At 58.2% G+C, this 20,004-nt stretch overlaps 1 protein-coding gene across 3 annotated transcripts; it reads right to left on the bottom strand.

Annotated features, from left to right (window-relative positions):
• Positions 1–1,597: 1,597 nt before the first annotated feature.
• Positions 1,598–17,282, bottom strand: HOOK2 (hook microtubule tethering protein 2). 3 transcript variants are annotated; one of them, XM_077121695.1, is made up of 22 exons: positions 16,446–17,282; positions 10,525–10,610; positions 10,369–10,441; positions 9,430–9,480; positions 9,207–9,339; positions 9,049–9,116; positions 8,599–8,661; positions 8,190–8,270; positions 7,937–8,097; positions 7,716–7,856; positions 6,725–6,926; positions 6,342–6,452; positions 6,135–6,222; positions 5,747–5,816; positions 4,946–5,083; positions 4,759–4,846; positions 4,526–4,560; positions 3,055–3,137; positions 2,862–2,965; positions 2,562–2,672; positions 2,403–2,474; positions 1,598–2,320 (listed from the first exon to the last, which is right to left on the bottom strand). In XM_077121695.1, the coding sequence occupies exons 1-22, from the start codon at positions 16,767–16,769 to the stop codon at positions 2,171–2,173; spliced, it is 2,433 nt and encodes an 810-aa protein (XP_076977810.1). In that variant the 5' UTR covers positions 16,770–17,282; the 3' UTR covers positions 1,598–2,170. The 3 variants fall into 3 exon arrangements, with proteins under 3 accessions (XP_076977810.1, XP_076977809.1, XP_076977808.1); XM_077121694.1 differs by lacking the exon at positions 16,446–17,282 and adding an exon at positions 11,117–11,267 and having other exon boundaries at positions 2,862–2,962; XM_077121693.1 differs by lacking the exon at positions 16,446–17,282 and adding an exon at positions 11,117–11,261.
• Between the last annotated feature and the right edge of the window lie 2,722 nt (positions 17,283–20,004).

Below are 20,004 nucleotides of genomic sequence, written 5' to 3'. Positions count from 1 at the left end.
TTTTACGCCATGTGCCTTCTCACTTGAGAGAGACCCTGAACTTCACTGGCCTTCTTGAACCAAGGTATCTTTCCCTGGATGCCTTTGATTGGACATTTCAATAGACTTGTTTTAATTGGGACATTTTCTCGGCCTTAGAACTGTAAACTAGCAACTCATTAAATTCCCCATTTTAAAAGCCATTCCATTTCTGGTATATTGCATTCCAGCAGCTAGCAAACCAGAACAAATACCTAGAGTGTATAATGATAGTGACTAAATGTACAAATTAAAAAAACGTTTTTCCATGAGGAAGAACAAAGGAATGTCATACTGCAGGGTGCTGAAAACAGATGGTAATTAATATTTTAAAATTTTATCTTATGTGTGAGACTAAAGCAAAAATGTTTATTTGGTACAAAATTTATATTTTGGCTAGTGCATTTCCTAATATAACTTATGTAGACAGCTTAATTGAACACCATAAGTACATGGAACCTTGAGTAGGATATGAGATTTTGTTGGTTTGTCCAGAGTGGTGCCCCGATATATCCCAGAGTGACTTGAACAGTGAATAAAAAAGTATTTGCAAATCCCCTTCGGGGAATGGTGAGAACGGGGGAAAATTCAACTTCCCCAAGTTGAATTCTTGATATTCTCACAAGCAGTGCAGACAACCAAAGCTATAGGCTTAGCCCCGACACTTGGGGTTTGTTCATATGAAACTTAACCCCACAAAGGATAGGTCAAGCTTACTTAAAATTAGGCCTAAGAGTCACCCCCAAGAGAACCTCTTTTGCTACTCAGATGTGACCTCTCACTCCAGCCAACACAACAAGCAAACTCCCCACCTTCCCCCTGTCTATGTGGGACATGATTCCCAGGGGTGTGGACCTTCTTGGCAACGTGGGACAAAAATCCTAGAATGAGCAGAGACTCAGCATCAAGGGATTGAGAAAACCCCTAGAATGAGCTGAGACTCAGCATCAAGGGATTGAGAAAATCTTCTTGACCAAAAGGGGGAAGAGTGAAATGAGACAAAATAAAGTGTCAATGGCTGAGAGATTCCAAACAGAGTCGAGAGGTTATCCTGGAGGTTATTCTTACGCATTAAATACATATCACCTTGTTAGACAAGAAGTAATGGAAAGGCTGGAGGGAACTGCCTGAAAATGTAGAACTGTGTTCCAGTAGCCATGTTTCTTGAAGATGATTGTGTAATGATATAGCTTTCACAATGTGACGGTGTGATTGTGAAAACCTTGTGTCTGATGTTCCTTTTATCTACCATGTCATCAGACGAGTAAAACATATGGAATAAAAATAAATAATAGGGGGGACAATTGTTAAAATAAATTTAGATTGAAATGCTAGTGATCAATGAAAGGGAGGGGCAAGGGGTATGGTAAGTATGAATTTTTTCTGTTTTCTTTTTATTTCCTTTTCTGAATAGATGGAAATGCTCCAAAAAATGATCATGATGATGAATATGCAACTAAGTGATGATATTGTGAATTACTGATTATATATGTAGAACAGAATGATCAAAAGGTAAGAATGTTTGCATTTGTTTGGTGTTTTTTGGTATTTAAAAAAAATTAAAACATTAAAAAATAAATTTAAATTTTACTTATTGTGTTTATTGTCTGGCCTGCTCCTTGGAAATGTCAGCTTCATGAAGGAAGATTTTTTTTTTGTCTGAAGTTTCTCCAGACACCACACCACACCCAGATGCAGAACTACCCAAACACAAACACGATTCACCCCTTTCACTGGGTATCAGTCACTCACACTTTAGTGAGAGTGCCATCTGGGTCCTTCATTAAAAGCAATGGTTTTTGGCCATGGTACAACAGAGAGGAAGGGAAGCCTGCCTTCTCTCCTTCACCTTGGTGCCCAGAGTCCAGCCAGGTCAGATTTAAGGTCTTTATTATTTTTCATCTCAGATATAAAACCAGACTCTCCCCAGGCAGCTCTTTAATTCCAGAGATAGAATCAAGAGTAAGAATCACATTGCTAAAAAGAATGGGCCCATGCCTGCCTCCTACCCTGCCCTGCCCCAAGCCCCTGCTCCATCTCCATCTGGAGGAGCAAGGGGCAGAGGTCACGACCCTGAGGCTTTCAAGCAGCTGGATGAGGCCTGCTGCTGGCGCCCTAAGGGAATTGGAGGGTGGCAGGACCCTGAGGTTCATCAGTGCTTGTCGGCGGGACGCAGGTTCAGGGAGGCCAGGCGTCCCAGGGGTCCCCGGCGAGCGTTGGTGGCCAGGCGTTGCTGGGCTAAGAACGACTGGGCGTGTACCGGGGCCCGCTCTTCCCCTGCTCGCTGCTGCAGAGCCATGCCCTGGAGCAGAGAGGATGAGCCAGGGGTCAGGTGGGCCCACAAGACACCTCCCAGGCCTCTGTCCTGGTGACTGTGTACTCACCATATTGTACCATGCACTAATGAGCAGCTTTTCTTCCTGCTCCCTCTGACTTCGACTCTTCTCAAAATCCATCTGGCAGGGAGGAGGAAGTTTCAGTCAGGAGCCTGGAGAGCTGTGAGGGGTGGGGGCAGGGCGGTGGAAAGGGACAAGTGTACTCACCTCCAGGTGCCGGATGCGGACTTCCCGATCCCTGAGCTGGGTCTGCAGGGTATGGAGTTCCCGGGGCGCCCCTCCGGGTGGCCGCTGCTTGGGTTCCAGGGTCTGTATGACCTGGGGTTGGAGAGTTGGGGAAGCCCCAGCCAGGTGAGCTCCCCCACCCTCCCATACCCTCCTGCTGGGGTGCATCAAATGCGACAGCTGGTGACATGAGATACAACAGGTATGGGCGTGAGGGGCAGGGAGGTAGGAGCCGGTGGGTGGCGCAGCCTCAGCAGGGGACCCGTGGGGACACGTCCTCACCGTGCGTGCCTTGTCCACGTAGAGGCGGTAGCGCTCCTCCATGGCGCGCAAGTCCGCGTCCTTCTTTTGCAGGCTGTGCTGCAGCTCCTCGATTCGCCGGGCTGCTGCGGGGGGGCAAGGTGACCCCTCAGCTGCACACCGGGCTCTGCCACCCACTCTGTGCAGCCCACCCCCCACCCCGAGTCCGGCGTACTGCTGCTATCCGCCGGCGGCTCCAGCTCCTCGATATACTCGCGCTTCCGCTGCAGCTCCAAATCCGCCTCATGCAGCTTCTGCCTGCAGGCCGGGAAGGGTGGCGGCAGGTTCACCTCTAGGCCCCTCACTTCTCCCAGTGGGGACAGGACCTTCCCAATAAGCCAGGAAGTCCAAGCCAGGGCCCTAACACTTCTTGGGGCCACCAGCTGGGCTTCCACCTTCTCCTCTGCCATAGTATTTTCCATACCGCTAGCGAGACGGTCCCTAGACCCCTGCCCCAGGCCCCATCCCACAGCCCCCCGCCCTGGTTCAGCCATCACTGTCCCCAGCTATTCCAGTCTTAATTCCTCAATTCCATTCACCCAGCAGCCAGAGGTCTTTCTAGAATGCAAATCTCTTATAACAGAAGGAAATGCAAACAAAAACTGTACAGTTCTGTTGTGTGGATAATATGTATATGAGTGAGTCTGGCGTGCATTGAACATTGAGTGTGGTATACCATCTTACACGCCCTCTTTCGGCTGCAGCTACTAAAAGTACAAAGGCCTGTAGTCTTTGAGCCACCGACTCCACTTGGTGAATTTATCCTACAGACATATTGGCTGAGCAAGCCAAATGATGCATATACAAGGTTATACTCTGTAGCATTGTTTGAGATTGCAAATAACCAGAAAAAATGAGTTAAATACATTGTAATTTCCACGAATGATACGCTAGAGGCCAGCCTTTCATCAAGCAGCATTCCACAGGAAAATTAAGCCCTGTGGCACCCAGGGATGTCATAAGGAAATACTCCTTGTTGCATGCTCTGGGCAAAGTGAGGAAATAATCATGCAAGTCATTTTCTACAAGGCCTAATTTTCCCATGGAACCCCAGGTGATAAAGGCTATTAAAATTGTAGAAACAAAACACCAAGGACTCTCCTTATGGACTCAGGTGGAGAAATTTCTCAGTCATCTTGTGAAGCAAGTAAAGCAAGCACTAACTAGTACATACATGTTAGGCTACTTGCCGGACAAAGAAAGGATGAACATATAAATCTATATTCATTTTCACTCATAAAAACTCCGGAAGGATTTCCATAATAAAAGAACTGGAATGAGGGGGAATGGAAACTGAGTCAGCAGGGGTGGGTTGTGAGGGTCACCCCTTGTCACTGTGTAGTCTGTTTGGGGGTTTGAATCATAAATGTGATCACTCTTTAAAACATTTTATTATTATTTTAAAATTTAAAACAAGAAAATAAAAGACGAGCATCCCTTTATTACATTCCCTTGCTGAAATCCTCTCTGGGGCTCCCCACTGTTTCCCTAAAATAGCCAATACTCTTACCTTGGCCCACAAGATCCCACTTGATCTGCCCCTGCTCTGCTTGAGCGGGCTTGCTGGCCTCACTGCACAATCCCCATGGGACACCAAACCCACCCCCTAGGCGGTGGCCAGTGCCTGACCTCCCGCTGGGACTCACAGGTGTTCCTCCAGCTTCCTCTTCAGCAGGGTTGCCTGTGGGGACAGAAGAGGAGGGGGGTGAGGATGGGTTCAGAGGTCGGCGACCCCTTCCCGAGGTGGGCATGTAGAGTGCCACGCTCGGTGGCAGTACTTACAACGGCCTGCACGGGGCATCGGGCAGCAGGGGGAAGAGAGAGGAGGGTTACTGAGGGACACAAAGGAGGGCCAGGCGGGTAGGAGGCAGGCACTCACGTCCTCAGTCTTGCCCCCCTGCTCCTGCAGGGCCTTCTGCAGGTCCTCCACCTGTGCCCGCAGCTCGGACAGCTGCTGCTGGTTCAGCCTGTGGGGTAGGGCCCGCTTAGTGTCGGCGCCCCCACCCCAAGGCTGCACGCGGCCCGGGATTTCCCCCCTTTCCCCCCCGCTGCCACCCGCCGCTCACCGGTGCTGCGTCTCCAGCCCGTGGCGCGCGCGGTTGGCCTCCTCCAGGTGGCGCTGCAGGTCCTCCTGCCGCTCACGGTCGGCCGCCTCCTGCTGGCACAGCCGCTTGTTCTCCAGCTGCAGCCGCAGGAGCGTCTCCCTGCCGGCCGGGGAGGGCTGAGCAGGGCTGGGGATCCGCCACCCTGCCGGCCTGCCCGGGGCTCGGGGAGGGCGGCTCAGAGCCCGGGGGAAGAAGCCGGCCAGGATCGGACCGTGGAGCAGGCCTGGAGTCTGGGGGACCAGGGCTGAGGTTCTGGGGCCGGGGCCTAGGCGCGGGTGGACAGAGCGCTGGGGACCAACAAGTGGGCGGGGCTAAACGCTGGGGGAGGAGGATCAAAAAAACTGGGGATACGGCAAGGGGAGGAGGGAGGAGGGGCAGTCCACGCAGGGTCTATGCTAAGGGCGGGGCTGGGCTCTCGGGGCAGGGCCAGCTAGCGGGTGGGGTCTGGGACAGAACTAACAGGCGGGGAGGAGGAGCCAAGTAAGAGTCGGGGTGGGCGGGGCTGTCGGCTGGACTCGGAATTGGACAGAGCCCGATGTGGGCGGGGCTAGGGTGAAGGATCTTTGCACTGGGAGTGGAGCCAAAAGAGTCGACCTAATTTACATAATAAGGGTGGATGCTAGAAAGATGAGGCCCAGGGGTCAGGAGAAAGCCCTGGGGGCGAATCCCAGTGAGGGCAGAACGAGGAGTGGGCGGGGCCAAGAGCAGAGTCCACTGGGGGCGGGGCTGGGGGCGGGCCAGAATTCTGTGAATTCAGGATACCTGAGCTCTGCAGGCAGAATCTCTGCGGCTAAGTTTTCCACGCCCGCTGAGGTGGGATCCAGTGAGGGGTCTGGAGAAAGCGAGAAAAATCTCCCGGTCTACACGAAACCCCCTCACCCCCATCCCACCCCAAAGGATCATCTCTGGGGTCTCAGGTTCGGCCCAAAGTCTGGCTGGACACAAGCCCTAGCCCTATAATGCTCTTGACGCACCCTGAGTTCCAGAGGAGAGGCCCTGTATTCTGTCGCCCAACTGGTACCTTTCCACTCTTGCCTCGCCCCAGACTGGCCCAGCTCTGCCCCCAGTCCCGACCAGCCCCGACATCACCTCGACTGCTTGCTCTAAGCACCCAAGCCAGGTAAGGACCCAGGCCTGGCCTCCAGCTCACCGGCCTGGGTCAGCCCCCGCGGCTGCAGCTGGGCACAGCGCAGCTCCTCGTTGGCCTCCCGCAGGGAATCCCGCTCCGCCAACAGCCGCTGAAGAGATCGGGTGCAAGGAGCCACATCAGCCTGAGGCTTGGCCTCCCGGGAAGTGGGCTACCCCATGACGGGGCAGGGCCGGTCCGGGTTTGGATAGGGGCGCACCAGAACCTCACCTCCTTCTCCTTGGACACGGACTCATACTTTTCCTCCAGGTTGCGGCACTCGAATAGCCATTTCTCGGCTTTCATGGCCTCCTCCTGACGCTGGCCTTGCAATTCCTGCAACTGAACCGAGAGAAGGGCTATGGACTGCTGGGTGGGAAAGTGGGGGCGTGGGGCATTAAGTACCAGATGAAGGGGCGGGGCCAGGAGCTTACAAACCTAGGGCGGACCTTACAAACCTACAGAGAGGGGAGCAAACCTAAATAGGCGGCCTGGTGGAGAGGCAAGGGTGAAGGGGCGTGGCCTATGTAAAAGAGGGGACGAACCCAGCACAGCACGCCGAGGGGCGTGGCCTCTCATCGGACCCCGCTCTCTCGCCCCGCCCCCAGTCTCACCTGCCGCCGCTGCGCCTCCAGTTGTGCCCGCAGCGAGCCTGCCCTGCGCAGCTCCTCCTCCAGCTGCCGCGTGCGCTCGGCGTGGCCCGCGTTGCGCTCCTCCAGCTGCCGCACCTGGCGCCGCAGCTCCCTCAGCTCACCCAGGCGGCGGCGGCAGCTGCTCAGCGTGGCCTCCAGCTGCCCGGCGCGCTCCGAGGACTGCCTGGGGGAGAGGGCAGGCGGGAGCAGGGGCTGCAGTCAGAGTTCAGTTTGTACGGGAGTGGAGGGACCCTCGGGGCAGAGGAGGGTGTCAGCCTGGGGCTTTTGGGTTCAAGGTGAGAGAGCGATGGTGGTCAGGGGAAAGCCAGGGCCTGGTGCTGTTGGGGGTCTTTAAGGAGCATGAAGGAAGCCCTAAGCCACAATAGTTAACCCAGGGCCTTATAAGGGAACTTCCTGGTGGGACTGCAGGGGCCCAGAAGGGACTGTGGGATCCAGCGGGTGTCACTGGTGGGGACAGCTGGAGCCACACCTTGTTGGATCCTTTAGCATTACAGGAGTGCTGTGGTGTCACAGGAGAGCCCTCTGCCGTCCCGGAAGGCAGAGTGGGTCTATAGGGTAGGTGCCCCCCAAGCTCTTTAGGGTGGCACAAGAGCTGTGGAGTTGTACGGAGGTCCAGTGGGGGTGGGGAGGAAATGTAATGGTATTGTGGGGTCCTGGAAGGTATCGTGGGATCCAGGGGCGCGATGGGACCTGGAATGAAGCACTGGGGGTGGGAGGCATTGTGGCGGATCCTGGGCTTATTAGGGCCCCAGGGATGCTTTGAGGTCCAGAGGTGGGGTACAGTGTGGGGTAACAGGGGTAACTGGTGGGTTTCAGGGGATCGTAGTGGGACCTAGGATGTTGCAGTGGGTATGTGGGGCACCATGAAGGTCTAGAGGGCATTGGGGGTAATGGGGGTGCTGGAGCATTGGAGGGGCATCCTGGCATTGGGGTCCCAGAGACCAACACTCACCGCAGCTCATCCATCTCGTCCTTCAGGGCCTGTGCCTCCTGGGCCAAGCTGGTCAGCGCCTGGTTCCGCTGGAGCAGTTCTGTTACCTCCCGCTCCAGCTCAGCGCAGCGCAGCCTCTCATCCTCACGGCTGCTCTCCAGCCTGGGCATGGAGGGACCACATGAGGGGGTTGTCCCCACCCACCCGCACCCCCACCCTGGGCTGGCCCCAGCTGACTGCACCTGAAGTTCTCCTCCTGCAGCTGCTCCAGCTGGGACTGCAGCAGCAGCAGCTTCTTTGCAGTGAGGCCCACGGCCCCCTCCCCATCCGGCCGGCCCACCCGCTCCCGCAGTGCCTTGTTCTCCTGTGCCAGACTCTGCTTCTCCTCTGACAAGAGCACCAGCTGGGGAGGGGGGTGGGAGATGAGCTGGAGCATGTGGGGGTGGGAATGGGGGTATCTTTGGGAGCAGTGTGTGCCCCCCACCTCAGTCCCACCTGCCGCTCCAAGTCCAGACAACGCTGCCGCAGCTCGTCCCCCTCCTCGGCCTCCTCGCTTAGGAAGTAGTACCTGCGGGACTGAGAGATGGGCAGGGGTATGGGGGGTGTGGCAAAAGGAACTCAGGGATCCACAGAAGGATGCTGGCGTAAAGGAGGCTGGGACCTCTAGGGGCAGAGGAAAGGGGGCCAAGAAATGTTTAGGATCTCAGGAGAAAGGGCTGGAACCCAGGGACAGGGGGGAAGGAAGGTTGGGGTACCTGGCAAGGGAAGAGGATTAGACTCTGAGGGAGGGGGGTGGGATGCTTTCTAGGCTTAAGGAAAAGCCCCTAGTCCTTGGGCAGCCCTGAAGATCAGAAATGGGGGTTGCAACCCTCAACCTCAAAAAGAAGCCCCCCTTCCCCCTTACCTGGCTGTCAAAGTTCCCATAAGTCTCTGGAGACAGAGAGTCGGGGGAGTCTTTGGACATGAGCTGGGAGGGAAGGAGACAAGGCACAGACATGAGCTGGGTGGAAGTAGGTGGTGGGGTAGGGTGGGGTCCTCAGGACTATTTGGATCCAGCCTGAGGATTTTTCCATCCTCCCATCCCCAAGGCCAGCTCCCCACTCTCCGCAGCCCAGAGGCAGCCTTCTTGCCCCTACCACATGTCTGTCACATAAGAAGGCCAGGTCTTTTCAACCTCCTGGGTTGGGACTTAGAGCTGGTTGGAGCTGGCAGACACATGAGATAGAGGCGGCTGGCCAGCTGAGTCCCAGGCAGAGTCCGAGCCATGGCAGAGCAAAATCTGTGCCCAGCTGCCACTGTCCTAGAGAAGGTCCCTCCCCCAATGCTCCTTGCCACCCTGGGCACTGCCACCCACCTCCTGGATGGCTTCCATTACTACTTGCTGAACCGATTCCTCCAGCGTCATGATTCTCTGGATGTGCTCTGGGGATCAAGGTGGGGGGAGAATGAGACCCCAGGGCAGGGGGAAGAAGAAGGTTTCCCCCAGGGGATTCCCACTTAACCCCACCCTACCCTGCTTCTTCTCGCAGCTAATGGCACAGCTCAGCACCAGCTGAAGCAGCTTGCCGAGCTCTGCAGGGTCTGAGAACTCGCCAATGAGGCTCACATCCGGTCGGTGCTGCTCGGAGACAGGGTGCCCCAAGACCTGAGGATGGGGGTATGGCTGTGTCAGAGGCTCTTGGGCCCTTCCCCTGCCCCCCAATGTCACCCATTAAGTCCCTTCACAGTCACTCACATCTTGGGAGTATTCCACCAGGCTTTGTAAAATCGTCTTCAGATTTTCAACCTGGGGAGGGGCAAGGGCTTGTGTCCAGGAGCTCAGGGACCCCCAGGAGGGGCCAGGCAGCCCCCATCTTGCATCTGTCTACCTCATCCTTTCCTCTCTGCCTCACCTCCCAATCCCTAGCCATCCCATTCGGTTTGGTCCCATTCTCTGTGTGAAAGCCCTGTCCCCTGGGGAGGACCTGTCTGCCTGTCTGCCCCTCTTGTCCACCTGTCCATCACTGTTCTCCTGCGCCTCCAGAATCCAATCACTTCTCACCACCTGCACCACCACCCCTGGGCCTTGGCTACTAACATCTCTCTCCTTCTGCTCTTGCTACATGTACTCCAATCTTCTCCTAGCAGCCAGGGGAAACTTTTTAAAAAGCCAGGTCATGTCTTTCCCCTGCTAAAATCCTTCCTTGTCTTTCCACAGCTCTCAAAAGAGAAGCTGCATCCCTGCCCTGGCCTTCCAGGCTACTGCCAACTTCGTGCCAAAGCAGCATTCTTGCCCTTTTGCTCCCTCTGATGTAACCTCCTCGCCATTGCTCCATCAATTCAAGCTTATTTTGAACTCAGGGCCTTTGTATTTGGTTTTCTTGCCTTCATGTGGCTTAGTGCCATTGGAAGTTAGTGTTTATGTTTGCACATGGATTGTCCATGTCACTAAAATATGACAGCTGTGTGAAGGCAGAACTTTGTGTTCTTCCTTTCCCTGCACACAGTGGGGGCTCAATAAAGTGAATGAAAGAACAAATCCTTGACTGACAACCAGATAGTCACACAGCTGACAAGCCGTCCCCACTTTCTGGCCAGCTAGCTGTCCATGCATCAGCCAGGACATGTGTCTAGCTAGCCCTTCCCTGGTCACCTCTCCACCAGCCTGCCCCCCAGTCCTGAGGCCACCTGTCACCTTCAGCCTCCAGTTGTGGCCTGAGTCCTCTGAGATGCTCTGCAGCCATGTCTCATTGAACCAGGAGGGGTCTCTGCAGGCAAGAAGGTGGGATGAGCTGGGCAGAGGGGAGCGGGGCCCATTTGGGGACCATCCCTCCTCCTCAGCCCCACTCACATCTGGTTCAGGACAAAGGCTATGGCCAGGCCACTGCTCAGGTCCTGGGGACTGGCACAGGGGGACGACACATGGAAAGTCTGCAACTGGGAAGAAAAGGGAGGGGATAGAGTCAGGGTTGGGGAGCACTGGGTTACTTCCTTTTGTGAAGACTCTTCGGGTCATCAGAGGTCTCAAATAATGGGGTAGGTGCTCCTTCTCATCTGAGCGGGTGGGAAGCGGCCTCTGCTCACCTGGGAACAGAGGGGGCGTGGCCTCGCCTCACCTTTGGCCAACAAACTCCCCGCGCCTGGGCGAGGGCAGAACTACGAGTCGCCCAGTCCCCACAGGGACCACGTAACCAGATCCGCCCACCTGTGCCCTCGCCCCACGTGACTCAGCCGCTAAGGGGCGGGGCCTCACCTGTTCTGGCCACGCAGACCTGCCACGTGACGGGGTCGAGTGCTCAGGTCAGAGTCCAGCGACCCCGCGAGCCGGCGACGCCCCCTCCTCCTCCCAGCCTCACTATACAGGGTCGGTCCAAGCCAGGGCCGGGGCTCGCGAGCAGGGGCAGTGGGCGCACACCTGGCCCCGGCCCCGCCCCCCGACCTACCCAGGTGAGCAGAGACCCGCAGAGTTCGGTCTTGTCCACGCTCATGGCCGTTCCCGATCGGATTCGACCCCGGCCGCGGAGCCGTCGCCGCCGCCGCCGCCGCCGCCGCCGCCGCCACCGCAGCCTCCGGGTCCGCCACCAGCGAGCGCCCGCTGCCCTGACCTCCCGCTCGGCCTAGAGCGCCACCCCGCCCCGCCCCCGAGGCGCAGGCCCCGCCCTGGACACGTGATCTCCCCCGGCGCGCGGGCACGCCTCCGGTCCTGCCATCTTGGATGCGGGCAGCGTCGCGGACGCCCGCCCTGTCGCTAGGGGTCAGCGTGGTCCAGCCTTAGCACATCCCTAGGGCGACCCCGCTGTCTCTCCTCTCCTGGCCCTTTTGGGGGTAGCGGGCTCCTCACGATCATTTCTTAGCATCTGGGGCGGGATGCCCCATATTTTTATATAGGCGCATACACGTCTTTTCCTTCTGCTGCCAGAAGTTCTTCCAACAGCTCCCTCTTGCTGCAGTGACACGATTTCTCTTATGGTGGGAGCTTTAACTGCGCGGGGGAGGGGCAGGCCATACGCATTCTATGGACTTGAGTGGGGGGGTGAATCCTTAAGGGGTCTTCTCGGTGGAAATGAAGTGAGAGTCTTGCCCCAGGGACTAGGAAAGGGGACAAGGGTGTGGCCCTAGGTCGGGGGGCAGGAAGAGTGACCCAGGTACATCTTGATGGACAGACATACATGAAAGCCTGGCTCTGTCTTCCACTGAGTTTCCTCTGCCCCTCCCCCTCCCCGGAGACCCCTGCCGGGCACCCCCCTACGTAGAACCCAGGACCAGGCCGAAGCCGCGCGTTGCCCGCGACCCACTAGGGGGCGCTCAGGCTGCGGGGACGCGGCCTTTTGGGTGGGAAGAGGGAGCGCCCACTCATGAGAGACCCAGTCTGCGCCAGCGGTCGAGGGGGCTCAAAGGAAACAATAGTAGAAACGACAAAATCGCAGTCACCATTTATTGCGTGCCTACTGTATGCAGTCGCTGCGCTACACAATTGAAATATAAAGGCTGTTGAATCCTCCCACGACCCTAGTTGGCTAGTCTTATTTCATCCCCATATTGCAGCAGAGGAAACAGAGGGTCAGAGTGAACCCGGCTTTGAGGGGCAGAGGGAAGGAGCGTAGAGCTCCGGCGTGTGCCCTTTGACACGCAGGGCGGGTGGAGTAAGGAGCAGTAATTAGAGGGCATTAGTTGTACCCAGCGGGAGAGGCGGGCTCCACCTGGGGGTGAGTCGAGGTCCTAGAGGATGGCGCCGCTTCCCTTCACCCAATGAGTCTGACCCTGGGGACCCTGTCCTGCAGTGGGGTAGGCAGGGTGATGGCGCCCCGCCCCCCGCCTCGCATGGACAGTCATCCTACAGCTAAGGACCCAGTTACACCCACCCAAACCCGCAGCCGCACGCAGGATCGCCCACACCCCCACGCCCGGCTCCCGCGTTGTTTTCCAGCGTCCAGTCCCCGGGAGCCCGGCCGGGGAGAGGAGAGGGGGGTGGGGAGGAGGGAGAGGCCGGCAGCGCCGGCTTCCGGACCCGGTTCTCTTCTGGCCGGCGTGGGAACAGCTGCGACTGGCTTCCCCCCGCCCCGCTCTCAGCGCTCAGTAGGGGGCGCTGCCCACAGGGGAAAACGGGGCCACCCTGCCCCCAGGTCGCAGTGGGAGGTGAGCCTGGAATCACGAATATTAAGGGGTTGGGAAACTGAGATCCAAATATTTATGGGAGGGCCTGGTCGCCCCAATTTTGGAGATGTGCTGAGACTGCTGCATATTTGGGTTTGGGAGGTCTCCAGGTTTGCAAAAACAAAAACAGAAGCCGCAGAGATCTTGACGTTTAGAGGTGACTTGAGAATGCAAATCTTGGGGAGATGGATTTGGATTATTCTCATGTTCGTGTGATGCTATGTGGCCCAGATGTTCGGGGGCTAAGGGTCCCCAGATTTAAGGAAGGATTCCCGTGCCCTCACCGTGGTGGTGGTGGGGACACAAATCCTCCATTTGGAGCGGCAGAGAGTTCCGTGTTTGGGAGAAAAGAAGGGAGCTCCGCTTTGGACAGAAGGAGTAGCAGTTTCTATTTTGGGATGCAGAGAGCCCCACTGTTTCTTCAATTCGACGAAAGGGGCCACAGGCTGTCCTTTCCCGGGCAGTAACCCCATGTTTAGGGGCAAGTCTGCAAATTCCCCAATTTTTGGATGAAGGGAACCCTAATGTTGGGCGATTGGTGGGAGGCTGTCATTTGAGGGGGCGGGGGGAGACCACGAACTCCCCTGTAGGAGACAGACTCAGTGTACAGGTCTGGGCCAGCAGCCCCTAGCCAGTTCAGGGACCCCACCCCCTCCTGCTTATTTCCAGGAACAGCTGGACCCAGCCAGGGTTGTACTGCTGGGAAGTGGGTGACTCAGCCCCTCCCTGTGGCCACAGCTGGACCCCCGCCCGCCCCCTCAGGCCTTCACATCTGGGCCAGGACCAAGCTCAGGCAACTGGAGGCCAGTGACCCTCCCACCCAACCCGCCCCCTAGCTGACCACAGTCAGTAGGTGGACCCCATGTTCCATTCCACAGGGGAGTCCAGCAGGGGCCCCCCCACCTCTGCATCCCAGACGCTGACACACCGCCAGGAATTCCCATCCTGCCCGCCTCCCTGTCTGTGTGTCTCTCTGTTCGTGTGAAGTAGCTCGCATCTGTGTAGGTGTGACAGGGTGTGTCTGTGATGGCGTGGGCATGAGGGCGTGTGTACCTGAGTCCACCTGGGTTTTAACATGTCTTGGGGCCCTGGGAGTTTGTGCACCAGGCTATGTGTGTGTGAGGATTTGATGGGGCCAGAAAGGGGGCGCTGTCAGGGACTAGGGGGCTCTATGATTCCGTGACCCTGTTTGTGGCTAACATCTGGGTTTGGGGTCATGGGAAAGCCTGATGTCTCTCTGCACCCATGTGTGTCCCTGTGCATTCCATGGAGAGTTCGGGTGGCTGTCTCTGTGCCCCCATGTGCTGTGTCTCCAGGTACCTTATTGCGTCTCTCCACGCTGCCTTGCTTTGGGCCTATACCCTGTGTCAATCTGTAGGTGAGACATAAGGGTCCAACAATCAGCGTCTTAACAAAGCCTTAGCTTCTGGGTCTGTGTGGCCAGGTCCTACTTTGTCTTGCTTGTGTGTCTTTCGGTGATAAGTAGGACCCTGTCAGGTGTGACCTTGACTTAACTGTGTCCCTGGGACAATCTGGGTGTAGCCTTATGGGTTTGTCTCTGTGACCTCCAGCCCCGACTCTGTGTGCCCAATTTGTGGTCACCGCGTGAGGGCATGACCGTGTTGTGTACAGGACTCTGTGGGACTTCGCGTCTCTTCCATGTACGAGGCATGACTATGTGACCACCGGAGCCCAGTGTCCCTGCCTGTGTGTGTGTGTGTGAGTCCCAGTGGGACTGTCTTTGTTCAATGGTGGGGCCTCTGTACCTGCCACACACCTGCGTGTCAACACGGCCGTGTCTGTGGTCTCCCCACAAGTGGTGTGTGGCCTGTGTGTCCCTGCGCCTCGGCCTGGCCCCCTGTGTGCCCCCGCGTGGCAGTGTGACCCCGTCTGCATTCCCTAGGGTGAGGGGGGGACCCCGGCTGGCCTGCTGAGCTCCGGGCAGCTGCATCCGGGGTCCGGGTGCCACCGTGCGGGGAGGGGTTGTTTGCCACCCGAGGTGGCTTTGGCAGGTGAAGTCACGCAGCTGCGCGCGCGCTGGAGGGGGGAGGCCGTCAGGCGCTCCGGGTCCCACCGCTCTCATCTGCGGGGGCGCGTGCGTCGTGCGTGACGCGAGACACGACAGGGGTCGCTGCGTGCGTGGAGCCCGACGCGGTCGTGCGTGCGAGCGTGTGGAAGGCGGGGGAGAGGAAGGGGCTGGCTGCGCGCGCGCGCGTGCGTGGGTGGCCGCGGGGGCCGGGCCGCGCCGCGCCCCGCCCCGCCCGGCCGGGGACTTTCTGGGTCTGGGTGAAACCCGGGAAGGGGCTGCCGTTAACCCTTTCCGGCCCGACCCGAAACTCGGGGCCCCTCGACGGAGCGCGCGGGGGCTTCCCCGGCGCGCGGGGCCGTCCCTGCCGGGGAAGGGAGCCCCCGTCGAGCTGAGACAACCCCCCTTCCAGTTGCCATGGGAACGAGACCTTCCCGCGCCGCCAGGCGCGTGCTTCCTCCCTCCTCTCACTCCCCCCGCCCCCCTCGCCCCGTTCCCGCGCCGCCGGCCGCGCGCGTCCGGCTGCTGCGAGTCTCCCGGGAAGGGGGCCCGGGTCAGCGAGGCCGGCCCGCGGGTGACTCAGGCCAGCCCGGGGGTCCCCTAGCCGCAGCCGGCCTCGCTCCCTCCTCTCCGCCCCCGTGACTCACCTCTCTTGGCTTTCCCCGCGTGTGACTCAGACCCCTGGGGAAGGGGCTGCCTACCCTGGGACCCCCTCCAGGCACTGGAGGCTGAGAATCAAGTCCCCAGGACCTCGCACTCTCCCCCTTGCAGGGGGAAGTAAGTGATGGGAGTGGCGTGTCCGTCCCCTTAGCCGGCTGTCGCCAAGGTCACTGGAGGCATTGCCCCCTACCCCCCGAATTCGCGGGGCCTTCCCTCCACCCCAAGCCTCCGGGAACTCGGTCCCCCAACCCCCCTCTCCCGACCCGCCCCTCTCCCAGCCCACAGGAAGTTTTTGGCAGAGCCCGTCGTGGCGATGAAACGGTTAAAGCCGTTTTTGTATTCATTTCACCCTGGGGCCCCTTTTGACTCAGAGCAACGCTTGTGGCCCCCTTGAGCCCAGGCACCAAAGGGGGCTTGGGTTCCTCCGCCACCCGGCATGTAAGATTTGTAGATTTGTCGCGGTGGGGGAGGACACTTGGTGAGCTGGCTGGAGCACTTCTATAGCAGAGGGGGCTGGGTTCAGATCCTGGCTTTGTCTTCCTTGCTCTCTGGGCCTCGGTTTCCCAATCTGCAGACTGCCCCCAGCTGGTTGGGTTGGAGTTGGGGAGGGGCGTTAGGTGAATAAAGGAGGGGTTAACTCTGCACTCTGGGCCACAGGAGGAGAGGTGAGGGGCTTGGCCTCTGAGGGATGGCAGGGTGCCCCCCTAGAAGTGAGTCCTGGCGAGGCAGCCCATGCCCCACCCAGGCACTCCGAGGCCATGGGGTTCATCCTGTCCACCCCCTGCCCCAGGCGGGCACCCAGGAAGTGAGAGGCGGGGCAGGAATGAGGCGGAACCTGTTGGGCCCGTTGCCCTCATTCCCGGGGCCTGAGAGGGCCTCCCCCCACAACTCCGCGGCCCCACCTCAGCCTTCCTGGACGCCTGGGTCCTGACCCGCGAGTGGCCAGAGGGAGGGGATGGCCAACGGAGCCAGCGTCTCGGGAACATCCTGTAGACTGTCGGCTGGACAGATGGGAGGGTCAGCCCCTCCCCGGGCAGGGCAGACATCAGCTGGGGGCAGAGTAAACATGAACCCTGTTGGCCAGACTGGGGGGGGAGGTGGTGGCGGTGCAGGGTGGGGGTATATGGAGAGGTCCAGCCAGACACATAAACTCCCGTCACCCTGGCCACAGAGGGACGGCCAGCCGGGGACACACTGACAGGGTAAGACACACATCTGGGCAAGATGACCCAGTGACAGCTGACACACACAGACATGGGGACAGGTTAGAAGCATGCAGGTGTGGACGACACCTGTGTGCACAGTCCGCTTATCAGTGGGGGCATGTGACAAAGATACACTGGCTTGGCACCCGCACCAGAGAGACACACTGACAAACATGCACACAGAAAGGACTTAGCCATTCAGGTCTGGGCATGATAGACACAGTGACGTGCTCACACTCACAGTGGCACATGCATGACAGGCCAGAAACACGCAGGCAAGACTGACACACAAACAGACCCGAGCAGGCCACATGCATGGTGGCAGGTTCAGAGAGCAGGGACCCTTACCACCCACACAAAGCCCCTGCGAGCCACATAGAGATGTTCAGACACATATGGTGGGCATGCAGGTTGTCAAACGTGGACACACATACACAGATGCTAAGATACACAGGGACACGCACCAGCAAGATCAGCAACTCCAAAAGACACTGAGCCCAGCGGAACAGATGTAAACCTTTGGACAGATAGACACAGAGGGTACACCCACTGGCACACCATGCTGGAGAGCTTGGATCCAGACACTCACTTGCCCACATGCTCAGAGATGCTCTGTGGGGTCCCAAGTGCACCCCTGGGCAGGGGACGTGCACGTGCACTAGCACCCCTCACAGGAGGGGGAGACAGACGGGCACATCCACAGACAGGCAGAGTCTGCAGGCCAGGCACACCCGGTGCAGAGAGCCCTGGCCAGGCCACGTCAGATGCTCATCCACTCCTCTGCACAGAGGCACACTGGCGGAGCCTGGCAGAGGCACATGTGTGCACACCCACAGACTCAGCCCCACAAACTCACCCATCCACCCCCCACAGACCAGCCAAAGATACCCCCAACACCCACAGACTCACACCCTGACCTCACTCACACACATACACCCCACATACAGATCTGCTGAAGATCTCATACATACACAAGCCACAGAACTCACAAACACAGACTCCCACCCAAACATCAACACACACAGGTCTCCTAAACACATGGAACAGCCATGGATCACACACACACACATACACAGAAGTAAACCACCCATAGACCTCACACACACACAGACTCACAGCCAGACATCACATACACACACACAGAGACCAACCATAGATCTCTCTCTCACACATGCAAACACACACACACGCAAACCAGCCACAGACTTCACACACACACACAGGCCAGCCATAGACCACACCCCACACACATATAGATCTACTACAGATCTCATGCTTGCACAAGCCACACACCTCACACACACACACACAGGCCAGCCACCAACTTCACACATAAACACACAACACACAAGGCACGAATGGGTTAGCCATATGAACTTCAAAGCCACCTACCCATACCTCCATATAAGACAGCCCCATGCAACCCACCCCACAAACCCTAGACACACACGCAACCCCCCCACCTCCCTCCTACACAGTCACAGCAGAACAGAACCCTAAACTGACAGGCCCTACACACACCCCTGGAGGGTTGGGCCAACACACAAACACACACACACTGATGAAACAGGCCTCACGCACACCCGCACACACACACACACGCAGGCCAGCTGTGGGCAAACCCACAAGCAGAGCAGACGCACCCTGGACCTGTGCCAAGAGGCCCTGTGGGGCTCTGGGGCCCCCTCCCCTAGATCCTGGCACTTCCTCTCTCCACAAATTACCCCCGCCTTCCCTCCCTGCCTTCCTCCCTCTTGCTGTTTATCACTTCCCCCAGGAGGCCCAGCTCAGCAGCTCAGAAGTCAGACCCTGGTGGGGTGTGGGCCTGTCTCTTCATCGCGTCCCCTGTAAAGGGGGCACCGAGGATCTTCGCCATGCTCAGAGACCCCACCACCACCACCAAGACCTCACCAGCAGTGGGGGGAGACAGAACCAGCCCTATGGGAAAAGTTGCCCCATGCCCAGCTGAGTCAGCCCGAGGAGACCAACTCTATACTTCCTGCTTCCAAGAAAACCCAGCAGCTTCCTCTCCAGGAGAGGGGCTAAGGGGGAACTTCCTGAACCCTGAGCCCCCCCAGACCACAGGGATGGGGGAGGGAAATGGCTGGCAGACCAGGGGCTCCTGGGGTGGGGGAGGAGGGCCTCCGTGACTCTTCCTGCCCAGCTGCCTGTCCACACCCAGGGCAGGGACGCGGGAGGCTGGGTGCTGGGACTTGTGTTTTCTCGTCCTGGCCTGCCCACTGGCTGACTCACGGGCAGCCCCCAGCCCAGTTTCCTGGTGGGGGGCCCCGTCAGTCAGTGGGGCCAGGAGTGAGGGGGTCACCAAGCTATTTATAAGAAGCAGAAGTCCCTCATGCCCAGGCCAAAAGCCCCCGAGAGACCCGTGGGTGGGGGTAGGTGAACTTCCTCCTTATCCTGCACCCCCCACCCCCACCCCAGGCCCCTGGGTGTGGGGGAAGCCTGGGCACAAGACTACCCAGCCCCCTGCTGGTCTGGGCACTCAGACCAGGGGAGAGAGGGGGCCATCCTCACACCCTCCTTGTGGGGCTGGCCTTGGCGCCAGTGGGGCGGCATGAGGGGGTGGCACCCAGGCCACAAGGGTGAGACTGGCAGGGGCTGGAACCGGCTGGACCAGCTCAGCTAGGCCCCCGCCTTCCCTCACCAGCCCCATTCCCACCCCCTGCTCAAACACCCTTCCTTGCAGGGTGCATTGAGCGACCCCAACAGGCTGAGGTACCCCACACATACACTCCACGGCACGGCACCCTCTGGGCACCCATCCTGCACCCAACTCCTCCTCTCTCTGGATACAGGAGACCCTTTGTGAAAGGGCCTGCAGAGCTTGGCATACAGTTGGTGCTGCATAAAGGCTCCTTGCCCCCTCATTCTGATTCTCCAGAGCTCTGATCCCCTGCCTGTTTTTCTCTTGGGACCCTGGAGCCAAACTCTTTGGGTTATATCCCAACTCCACCCCTCATAACTGTGGGACACTGGGCAAGTTCTGGAACCTTCTGTGCCTCAGTTTCTCCTCTGTTAAATGGGGAGACCAAGAGACTTTATTTTGCTGGGTTGCTGCAAGCGTCTAATGACTGACTATACGTAAATCACTTAGAAGCACCATATAAGTGCTAGCTATTAAAGGGATAATTATTATTTCTCCATCTGTCTTCTTACCTGAAGTGTCTGGGAGTCTGTCTCTGTCTCCAGGACGCTAACCCTGCCCCTGTCTGTCTCCCTGCCCTGACCCCAACCCCCAAACACCTACTCTTCCTTGCTCCACACTCTG

This window comes from Tamandua tetradactyla, chromosome 11 (assembly GCF_023851605.1).
Source record: "Tamandua tetradactyla isolate mTamTet1 chromosome 11, mTamTet1.pri, whole genome shotgun sequence".
In the NCBI taxonomy this organism is placed as follows: domain Eukaryota; kingdom Metazoa; phylum Chordata; class Mammalia; order Pilosa; family Myrmecophagidae; genus Tamandua; species Tamandua tetradactyla.
This window is presented reverse-complemented; position numbering and strand designations above follow the sequence as displayed.